The 11946-nt window shown below is 43.7% G+C and overlaps 1 protein-coding gene across 1 annotated transcript in view; it reads right to left on the bottom strand.

Moving 5' to 3' along the window:
- Positions 1 to 1841: 1841 nt before the first annotated feature.
- Positions 1842 to 11946, bottom strand: part of acmsd (aminocarboxymuconate semialdehyde decarboxylase) — a 43141-nt gene continuing 33036 nt past the window's right edge. Inside the window, exons 6-10 of the mRNA XM_056289747.1 lie at positions 10314 to 10407; positions 5396 to 5491; positions 4841 to 5013; positions 3333 to 3431; positions 1842 to 2602 (exon numbers count right to left, since the gene is read on the bottom strand). Coding sequence (XP_056145722.1) covers positions 2540 to 2602; positions 3333 to 3431; positions 4841 to 5013; positions 5396 to 5491; positions 10314 to 10407 — 525 coding nt within the window. The 3' untranslated portion in view covers positions 1842 to 2539. The remainder of the gene's footprint in view (positions 2603 to 3332; positions 3432 to 4840; positions 5014 to 5395; positions 5492 to 10313; positions 10408 to 11946) is intronic.

Below are 11946 nucleotides of genomic sequence, written 5' to 3'. Positions count from 1 at the left end.
AGGTGAGCAAAACAGGGGGAGGAACAGAAAATGGCACAACTAGTGAGCCTTCAAAATAAAACATGAAACCAAACACAACCATGACAGCTGTGCTATGGCGACTTGCTATAAGCGGCTCTCGCTTTGTTGATTGTTTTCGTGTTATGTCACTTTTGTTGCACAAAACTCATCTTGCACAATTACCTATGACTGCCAGATTTTACTGGACATAAGGTTAGACGTTCCCAACAACTGGAAGCCACGGGACTTACCAACATGGCCGCAGACAGTGCTACCGGGGACAAAGTAAAAGAGCTGGCGCCCTGGTGAGGCTACGCTGAGGTCCTATCAGCCCCCAGTTCCCAGAATACTGCTGTCTAACGTCCAGTCCCTCAACGAGATGGATGAACTTCATTGCAGAATAAGCTCTCAAAGGGACATGAGGGACTTTTGTGTGTTCTGCTTTACAGAGACTTGGCTGGGCCCTAATACATAGGGCTATACAACTGGAAGGTTTGTCTGTGCACCGCATGGACCGTTCCATGACGACTACTGGCAAGGTAAAGGGAGGAGGTGTATGCTTCTTTCTTAACAATTCATAGTGCACTGACATGGAAATACTCTATCAGTCCTCTTCGCCATTGTTGGAACAACTAACAATAAGGTGTGCAGACCATTCTATCTCCCAAAGGAATTCCTCTGTGTGTTGTTAACTACTGTCTACATACCACCACAAGCTCGTGCCACAGCAGTGCTTGACAAACTGTTTGGAGCAATTAGCAGGCAGAAGAACTTGCACCCTTGGGAGACTATTTCAGTTGTGGCAGGGGATTTAAACCACTTGTAACCTGAAATCTGTGCTACCGAAACCAGAGGCAATAAGACTCTCGACCATTGTTACTTCACATCAAAGCAGGTTACAGGTCTATCCCACGAACTCACTTTGGGAAATCCCACCACCTGTCAGAGATCTTGCTTCCTGTCTACAAGCAGAAAGTGAAGTGCGCACAGTCCACTGTGAGGACAGTAAAGTGCTGGATAACAGAGCACAAATCTAAACGTCAGGAAACTTTTGAATCGGCAAACTTGTCAGTCTTTAAGAATTCAGCCTCAAGTTTGGATGGGCATACTGAATCGGTCACTGGCTATGTTAGATTCTGTGTGGGTAACTATATCCCGGTATGGGCTATATATATGCTCCTACCCCAACTAGAAACCTTGGATTAAAAGTGACATTCGCCTGCGGTTGAGGGAGCGTACCACTGTTTTTAAATTGGGGGATAAGGAATGCTACAAAACAAATCCAGGTATGACTTAAGGACAGCAATCAAAGCCGCTAAAAGACAATAGAGAGACAAACTGGAAAATTACTATCGTGGCAGTGACTCGTGACACGTGGAGGGAGCTGCAGGCGATTACGGACTATAAATCTAAACCCAGTGTGGCTATCAATACCTCTGCCTCTCTTCTGGATGAACTTAAAAATGGTCTGCTTTGAAGCGCACAACTTGGGACTCAGTGGGACTCATCACAGCGCCCACCCAATGAAGTCGAGCTACAGGTGAACAGAGGCTGATGTGAGTAAAACATTTAAAAGGGTTAAGGCTCATAAAGCTGCTGGCCCAGACGGCATCTCTTCCCATGTCCTCAAGGCATGTTACACTCAGTTATCTCAGAGTTTCACTGTCATTTTTAAACTGGCACTGTCATTGTGTGGTTCCACTGTTTTAAGAAAACCACCATTGTGCCTGTACCTAAGAAAACACCTGTCTCTTGTCTTAATGATTATCAACCTGTTGCTAGCTTACTTGCTCTGCATACTGTTGTAGAACACATTGAAAAGAAAAAATATCTCTGTCAGATGTTGTTTATTGATTACAGCTGTGCTTTTAATACAATTGTACCAACCATTTCATATGAGTAAAAATAACTTTTATGGCAGTAGCATGGAGAGGGTCTTGACAGACTGTATCACAATGTGGTTTGGCAACCTGAATGCTCAGGACTGACGTCTGCTGCAAAGGACTATAAAGACAGCAGCAAAAATCATTGGCATGGAGCTACCACAACTTCATAATATTTACACCACTCGCTGCAAAAGGAAATCTCAAAACATCATTAAGAACACCAGCCACCCTATGTTCTTTTCTAGCTCCTTCCATCTAAAAGAAACATTGCTGGAGCATCAAATCACACACCACCCATCTCGGTAATAGTTTCTTTCCACAGGCAGTCAGGTTGCTGAACAGCTAACCCACCCATATGCACCTTACATCGTTGTGTTATCGTGTACTTTTCTATATTGTGTGTAATGTATGAATTCTGTGTACATAGTCTATGTAGGCCTGCAGGGTTTTTTGGGGGGGATAGTGTGCCTTTTTTGTTTTAAGGCAGAGAAAGCCAGAGCACAAGAATGTCATTGTATTCTAATACACATGACAAAGTTGAGCTTGAACTGTCATCTACAAACGACACTGTAAAGGGTAATCCTAACACATTTCTCTGTAACTAATGAATTTGCACATTTTCCTTTGGCATAGTTATTTATCTCATTTTATTGTTACTCATATTGCTCTCTTGTTAGGCCCAGGAACTCCAGCGCATTCCCAGCAAGCAGTTTATCCTGCAACACAAACATGTACAAGTAATGAATAAACTTCTGGTACACCTTTTATTAAAAAAACAAAAACAAAAAACAAACTCCAAAGCCTATTAATTAGTGCCCTGTGATATGTTGTCATTAATCCTGTTAAAGAGGGATAGAACTTGTGTGTTAACCTAGGTCGAAAGGATTAAAATTACTGCTATTTCACAACACCCACCCATCCATCCGTTATCCAAGCTGCTTATCCGAATCAGGGTCGCAGGATGCTGGAGCCTATCCCAGCAATCATTGGGTTGCAGGTGGGGAGACACCCTGGACAGGCCGCCGATCCATCACGGGGCTGACACATTCACACCTAGGGACAATTTAGTATGGCCGATTCACCTGACTGACCTACATGTGTTTGGACTGGGAGGAAACCAGAGTACCCAGAGGAAACCCATGCAGACACAGGGAGAACTGAAATGAACAGGGGCGGCACGGTGGTGGAGTGGTTAGCACGGTCGCCCCACAGCAAGAAGGTCCTGGATTTGAACCCGTATCCATATTTTTCCTTATTTAAACCAGGAACCAATTTGTGTTTGCTATTCTGTGTTTATACAGTGTGATTTACTTTCAGCAGATAACCAAAATTGTATTCTCGCTGTTACGGTTAATTAAATTCTATAGGCTAGATGTCTTACACTTTTTGAGCTTTGACAGTTTTGAGCTATCAACTTTAAATATTCACAGAGATCTTCTATGTCACCTTCATGGCCCCATCAAATTCATCCATTGAGTCGATCAGCGATCCAGGCTGGAGCTCACCCAGCGGGAATGGATAGTCTGTCCCCAGCATCACTTTATCCTACATGAACAAAAGTAGCATGTAAACACAGAGCTGACCTATATAAAGTTATCTAGATTCTTAGATAGATGGCTTGATCGCAGATAGAAAATTAAACTAATACAACTAGAAAAAGACAAATATACAAGAACAGCCTTATAAATCATGCAAGCGTTCACCAAAGTAACTGCACAGATTCACATAAACAAGCAACATAAATACACCTGCATAATAAACATTTACTTGTGTACTTGTGTAACAGTATAGGCTGTGGTCAATACAGATATTACTCCTGAGTGTTGCCTAAGGCCGGGGCTTATTCAGGCCAGAGAGATGTCCAAGAGAGAGAACAAGAAAGACAGAGACCCAGAGAGAGAACATTCAAACTGATTGGTAGTAAAAGTGATTTGAACTTCCAAGGTCAGCTCTTCAATAGCATAGAGTTGATAGGAGTTGTAATTCCCACCTAAACAGATCCCCTGGATGTTTGAATTCGATTGGACTGCAGGGCTATGTGATAACTCCTTTTTTATGTACTGGATGGAAATCTTTTTTTTCTCCCTTTTTCTCCCCAATTGTACTAGGCCAATTACCCACACTCTTCCGAGCCCTCCCGTTCGCTGCTCCACCCCCTCTGCCGATCCGGGGAGGGCTGCAGACTACCACATGCTTCCTGCGATGCATGTGGAGTCGCCAGCCGCTTCTTTTCACCTGACAGTGAGGAGTTTCGCCACATAGCACATGGGAGGATCACGCTATTCCCCCCAGCTCCCCCTCCCCCCTGAACAGGCACCCCGACCAACCAGAGGAGGCGCTAGTGCAGCGACCAGGACACATACCCACATCCGGCTTCCCACCCGCAGACACGGCCAATTGTATATGTAGGTATGCCCGACAAAGCCGAAGGTAACACGGGGATTCGAACCGGCAATCCCTGTGTTGGTGGGCAATGGAATAGACAGCTACACCACCCGGACGACGGAAATCATTTCTGAACCTTCAGTCCAGTAAAATTCAAGCATCCTTCCAGTACATTGTTCTGCCACACAACCGGAAATATTGTCTGGGTTCCCCACAGCATCTCAATTTGAATAGTGCAGTGTGTGAATACTGTGCAGTAGAGCCGCTATCTCATGTTTTTTTCTATTGTAAATCTATCAAATTACCTCTTACTTCCATAGAATAATTTTTGCTTCTGTAAACCTGTCATACTTGCTCTTATATGGCCTTTTATTTATATTATTTGAACTAATTTATGATTTTATTACTTTTTGATGTCCTCATGAGTATCTTTATGAGTTAAATTCTTGGTATGTGAAACATTCTAGGGAAAACAGATTCTGAGTCGCACAGTTTAGGACCTCCATCTGAAAGTGTGCAAATCAATTTAAGACCATTAATAAGGTATGGCAGACAAATGAGCGGATCACTTTTCCAATAACATTGACGAGCAGCTTGAGGGCGATGGGGTCATGGACCAGAGAATCTGTGTAGAAGGAGCCGAGGTATTTCCGTGGGTTCATTTTGTTGTCCACAGCACACAGGTCAGGTCGGACGTTGTAGCCATGCTCAATTCTTCCGATTGTGAACGGGAAAGAGCCACCTGTAAGCAGAAAAACAAACAAGCCTAAGACACCGCTGTACAACCCATAACTATGTTTAGACAAAGAGCTCTCTTTGTTCTCAATGTCATCAAGAACCTAAATTGTAAGACTCCATGTTGCTTATACTTTACTGGTGCTTTTTATCTGAAATGTTGACCATTCAGACTGATGACCATTCCTTAAAGAGTACCTGCACACCTGAATATGTTTTTGGAGTGATAAACCGAAATACATTTGTTTTCTTTTTTCAACAAAAGACATTAGCTCCAGATGAAATCTCAACATTTCTGTGAAACTATGACAATATCTACATGTTCTGTAAATAGGATGAGGAGTTAGACAAGGAGGAAGGAAAATATAAGGCACAGACAGACACAGTACCTCCATGGCCAAAGCAGACCTTCAGCTTGGGAAATTTCTCGAAGACACCTCCAAAGATCATTGAGCAAATAGCTGTGGTCGTCTCTGAGGGCATGCCTTTAAGGATTAAAAAGAACATCAATACATATATTCTTTTCATACTGCATCATAACAAGTGATTATACATGTATACATCTGTAGTCTTTGGTAAAGGCTCTGTCACAGCACTCACACTGGCCCTTTCTGGCCCTTTCATGTTGCCCATCCCTGATAGATCCTGCAATTGCATTGCACTGCATGATTCCCCAGCAAGCACTCTGCAGCAAATGCTTGACATTTGACAATGTTATGATGATTGTGGTGAAATGCATTAATTACATCAGATCAAGAGGTTTACAACACCGTCAGTTCTGTGTGTTTCTGGAGGAAGTAGATGCAACATATGGGGATGTGTTTTACTTTACAGAAGTGTGCTGGTTGAGCAGGGGCAGTGTCCTAAAAAGGTCTTTTGACTTGACAGAGGCGATCAGAGAATTAATGAAAGAAGGCAGGCTATATGTTCCTGAGCTTGATGATCCCAAATGGGTCAAGGATTTAGCTTTCTTAGTTTCAATTCATTTCACCACCGAAATAGCTTTAGCTTTCTTACAAACCCCAATTCCAATGAAGTTGGGGCGTTGTGTAAAACGTGAATAAAAACAGAATACAATGATTTGCAAATCCTTTTCGACTTATATTCAATTGAATACACTACAAAGACAAGCTATTTAATGTTCAAACTGATAAACTTTATTGTTTTTTGCAAATATTCACTCATTTTGAATCTGATGCCTGCAACACATTCCAAAAGAGCTGGGACAGGGGCAACAAAAGACTGGGAAAGTTGAGGAATGCTCAAAAAACACCTGTTTGGAACATTCCACAGGTGAACAGGTTAATTGAAAACAGGTGAGTGTCATGATTGGGTATAAAAGGAGCATCCCCGAAAGGCTCAGTCGTTCACAAGCAAGGATGGAGTGAGGTTCACCACTTTGTGAACAACTGCGTGAGCAAATAGTCCAACAGTTTAAGAACAACGTTTCTCAACGTACAATTGCAAGGAATTTAGGGATTTCATCATCTACAGTCCATAATATCATCAAAAGATTCAGAGAATCCGGAGAAATCTCTGCACGTAAGCGGCAAGGCTGAAAACCAACATTGAATGCTCGTGACCTTCGACCCCTCAGGTGGCACTGCATTAAAACTGACATCATTCTGTAAAGGATATTACCACGTGGGCTCAGGAACACTTGGGGAAACCATTGTCAGTTAACACAGTTCGTCGCTACATCTACAAGTTAAAACTCTACCATGCAAAGTGAAAGCCATATATCAACAACACCCAGAAACCCCACCGGCTTCTCTGGGCCCAAGCTCATCTGAGATGGACTGACGCAAAGTGGAAAAGTGTGCTGTGGTCTGACGAGTCCACATTTCAAATTGCTTTTGGAAATCATGGACGTCTTGTCCTCCGGGCTAAAGCGGAAAAGGACCATCCAGATTGTTATCAGCGCAAAGTTCAAAAGCCAGCATCTGTGATGGTATGGGGGTGTGTTAGTGCCCATGGCATGGGTAACTTGCACATCTGTGAAGGCACCATTAATGCTGAAAGGTACATACAGGTTTTGGAGCAACATATGCTGCCATCCAAGCGACGTCTTTGTCAGGGACGTCCCTGCTTATTTCAGCAAGACAATGCCAAGCCACATTCTGCACGTGTTACAACAGCGTGGCTTCGTAGTAAAAGAGTGCGGGTACTAGACTGGCCTGCCTGCAGTCCAGACCTGTCTCCCATTGAAAATGTGTGGCGCATTATGAAGCGCAAAATACGACAACGGAGATCCCGGACTGTTGAGCAACTGAAGTCGTACATCAAGCAAGAATGGGAAAGAATTCCACCTACAAAGCTTCAACAACTAGTGTCCTCAGTTCCCAAATGCTTATTGAGTGTTGTTAAAAGGAAAGGTGGTGTAACACAGTGGTGAACATGCCCCTGTCCCAGCTTTTTTGGAACGTGTTGCAGGCATCACATTCAAAATGAGTGAATATTTGCAACAACAAAAAAACAAAACAGTTTATCAGTTTGAACATTAAATATCTTGTCTTTGTCGTGTATTCAATTGAATATAGGTCGAAAAGGATTTGAAAATCATTGTATTCTGTTTTTATTTACGTTTTACACAACGTCCCAACTTCATTGGAATTGAGGTTTGTAGTTGACATCACACAGGCATTTAACAGTCTTAAAACTGCAGGGGCCAGACCAACTTGTCACTGTAGCATTTGGTAGTGTGAAAACCTTCTCTGTGAAATTCAAATTATGGAAAACACAGCTCACAGAGAAAAGATTTCTCCACTTTCCAACATGCCAGTCATTTATTGATGATGGTGCCAGAGGTAATGCTGATTAGTGTGTGACTGCCATTGACAATCTGCAGCAGGATTTTGAGCACAGTTTTTCTGATTTTAAGACTCACAGCACCACTTTCCAGTTATCTGCAGACCCCTTCTCCTTAGATGTGGACAGTGCTCCAAGCACATTTTAAATGGAGCTCATAGACTTGCAGTGTAACACTGAGCTCAAGGCAACGTTCAGAGAGGCACAAGGAAAGCAGGAGATGCTTGGATAGTTTCTCAGAGAGCTTCCCAAAACATTCCCATGGTTATCCAATCTGTTCAGGCACATCATGTGTCTTTTTGGCAGCCCTTATCTGTGTGAGAAACTGTTCTCAACTATGAACTTTTTAAATCAAGGCATAGCTCCAGACTGACCAATGAACATCTCTCCAGACTGTCCTTAGGGTGTCCACTGCCCTGTCCCTGAAAGCAAATGTGCCTCACCTGTGTCAGCAGAAGAAGTGCCAGGTTTCTGGCAAGAAGTAGGCTAAATATGTAGGCCAGGGCCAGGCTACATTATGTACATTATGTAAATTAATAGGTGCCTATTAATTTGAAAACTCTAAAGAATTGTGAAATAATAATAAAAAACGATATGAAGGTTATATAGTCGAACAGTTTTTTTTCCTTCATCCCTATTGTACCGGCCCTCCTCCTCAAGACCATCTGTGAAGTGGCCTCCAGGTAATTTGAGTTTGAGATCCCTGCTTTAAACCTTTCATTGTTTTCTGTTCTATCGATTCCCTGTCTAACCCTGCTTTCTGTGATCCTGCAGTCCTGTCTGCTCTGTCCTGTCCTTGCCTCTGGTCGTTGGTCTGTCTCCATGAAGTCCCGCTTGTCTTTCTGCTTCCCGGTTTGGTCTAGGTCCCCCTCCCCTGTGCAGTCTTACGCTGGACCCAGTGTTCCCTGTCTGCTCCTCGCTCTGCCGGCTCCTCATTTTGTCTGGCATTAAAGGACTTGTTTTACTGAAACCCCGCCTTGAGTCTGTCTGTGTCTACATATTGGGTTCAGCCTTGCAGCCCCGGTTAACATGTTACATGTGGGCACCTTGTGAAACACATTATACAGTAGATAAGCACTGAGAATTAAAAAGAAAAGTTTAATGAGAGAGAGAAGACTCTCAATAATAGTGAGCAAAATAGTCCATTGGTATTGTGACATATGCATCAAAGCTTTAAGTCGATGGATACACCATTGGCATAAATACCACCATTCACCTAATTTTTATGCGTGATATGTTTATTTCTTCTATTGTGTAACTCTATTTTTCATGATAATATGTGGAGTGTCTGTTGTTGTCCATGTGTGTATTGTGCTGCAGAGTTTAATGTGTACCAAAAACAAATTCCACCGGCCTTGGTCGTATGGCTAATAAAACAACCTAATCTAATCTAATACATTCTAGCCTTGGGTCATATTATTTTCATACCAAACCGGTTCTCTGCATGGTTTTACGAGCAGCGGGTAAATAGGTTGTTGGAGCCAAAATAAATCAAATTGAGTTTTAAGAAGGACATTTTTATCATTATTATTTAGGTTTATTTCACGTAGTACAGTGTGAGTGTGACCTATTCACATGGAAAGTATGTAATGTTACACCTTCTCAGGATGTTTGGGGGGGGGCTTTCCCCTTTTTTCTCCCCAATTGGCCTATTACCCCACTCTTCTAAGTCGTCCCGGTCGCTGCTTCACCCCCTCTGCCAATCCGGGGAGGGCTACAGACTACCACATGTGCCCTCTGATATATATGGAGTTGACAGCCGCTTCTTTTCACCTGACAGTAAGGAGTTTCACCAGGGGGATGTAGCGCATGGAAGGATCATGCTATTCCCCGCAGTTCCCCCTCCCCCCTGAACAGGTGCCCTGACTGACCAGAGGAGGCGCTAGTGCAGCGACCAGGACACATACCCACATCTGGCTTCCCATTCGCAGACACAGGGATGCCCGACCAAGCCGTAGGTAACATGGCGATTCAAACCAGTGATCCCTGTGTTGGTAGGCAATGGAGTAGACCACCATGCCACCGGGACGCCCCCCTAGGGATGGTTTTTACAAGTCGGGTGTGACTGTATTGGAAGCAAACAGTATTTTGATCAAACACAAATACACATAAAGGGGTCCTTTGTTTGCAATATTTTTTGTATTTTTTTCCTGTGTTAATGTAAATAATAAGAATATGGAAAAAAATCAGCTACTTTTCAGTGCACTTTAATGTTTGGACATGAAATTTTTAGGACATTGGTTGGATGGATAACAGTGTGTTGAGACATACATATTTCCTTTGTAGCCACCAAAGTGGATAATATAGTAAAACAGGCCCTACATTGGTCAGTGCTATGTATTTTCTTGTGGTTTGGTTTATTGTGAAGTGCAGACAAAGCATGGGTCCCCTCAGACATCCCATTCGGATATGGTATTTTAACTAAATGAGGGAATCTTAATTGCTATTGACCAGACTGGGGGGTATTTTCAATATTGCTCTGTTTCCTCTGTTACTCACCAACCAGCCAGGGCAGCCAATACTTAGCCATCCTTCCATCTGTCTGCATGTCCCACGGGTGGACAAATATGGAGCAGTTCAGCTTCTCAGCCGCCTGTACAGAAACACATTACACATTGCATTATATGCAGTTTGGTATAATTTGACACAGAGGGCTTCCGTTTCCCCAAAAAGTGGCACTTTTTATTCAGAACACAGGTTATCTTATGCAAAACCTAGCCAATGAGGATGTACAAGCCACTGCATTCTTAGTGCTGGTCCCAAGCCCGGATAAATGGGGAGGGTTGCGTCAGGAAGGGCATCCGGCATAAAATATTTGTCAAATCAAATATTCTTCTTTCAGCTTGCTCCCTGTTTCTCAGGGGTCGCCACAGCAGATTTTACAGTTTCCATCGGTACCCTGTAAGGGCACAACATCAATGGCGGCTGTTGTTAACCCGGGCCTCAGCCGATCTGGTCAAATCAAATATGTGGAATATAAATAAAATTTCCATACCGCATCGGTCGAGGCCCGGGTTACCAATGACTGCCACCGGTACTGTTGGCCAGCAGGGTGCCGGTGGAAACTATGCTACTGTTGAGCGAAGGAGAAGGAGAGGGGGAAGGCATGTCCAGAGGCAGCAGGAGAGGAGGAAGGGTAGGCATGTGGAGGTGAGAGTTGGAACTTTGAATGTTGGCACTATAACTGGTAAAGGGAGAGAGCTGGCTGATATGATGGAAATAATAAAGGTAGGTATATGGTGTGTGCAAGAGACCAGGTGGAAGAGGAGTAAGGCCAGGAGCATCGGAGGAGGGTTTAAACTCTTCTACCATGGTTCGGGTGGGAGGAGAAATGGGGTAGGGGTAATTTTGAAGGAAGAGTATGTCAACAGTGTGATGAGGAGGTGATGGGTAGGTATGGTGTCAAGGAGAGAAATGTGGAAGGACAGATGGTGGTGGATTTTGCGAAAAGGATGGAAATGGCTGTGGTGAATACATACTTCAAAAAGAGGGAGGAACACAGGGTGACATACAAGAGTGGAGGAAAGTGCACACAGGTGGACTATATCTTATGTAGAAGGCGCGATCTGAAAGGGATTGGAGACTGCAAGATGGTGACAGGGGAGAACGTAGCTAGGCAGCATCGGATGGTGCTTCCTCTTTTTGGTCTCCAAAGTAGGATGACTTTGGAGGACAAGAAGCGGAAGCGAGTGATGGCAGAGCCAAAAGATCAAATGGTGGAAGTTGAAGAGGAAGACTGTTGTGTGGAGTTCAGGGAGGAGTTAAGACAGGTACTGGGTGGTAGTGAAGAGTTGCCAGAAGGCTGGGCAACTACTGCAGAAATACTGAGGGAGAAAGCTAGGAAGGTACTTGGTATGTCATCTGGACAGAGGCAGGAAGACAAGGAGACTTGGTGGTGGAATGAGGAGTACAGCATATACAGAGGAAGAGATTGGCGAAGTGGAATAATAAGGGAGATGAAGAAAGTAGACAGGAATACAACGAGATGCAGCACAAAGTGAAGAGAAAGGTGGCAAAGGCAAAGGAAAAGGCGCATGGTGAGTTGTATGAGAGGTTAGACACTAAGGAAGGAGAAAATGACTTGTACAGATTGGCCAGACAGAGGGACTGAGCTGGGAAGGATGTATAGCAG

This window comes from Lampris incognitus, chromosome 11 (genome assembly GCF_029633865.1).
Source record: "Lampris incognitus isolate fLamInc1 chromosome 11, fLamInc1.hap2, whole genome shotgun sequence".
Lineage (NCBI taxonomy): Eukaryota > Metazoa > Chordata > Actinopteri > Lampriformes > Lampridae > Lampris > Lampris incognitus.
Note: the sequence above shows the minus strand (reverse complement) of the source record. Positions and strands in the feature narration are given on the sequence as shown.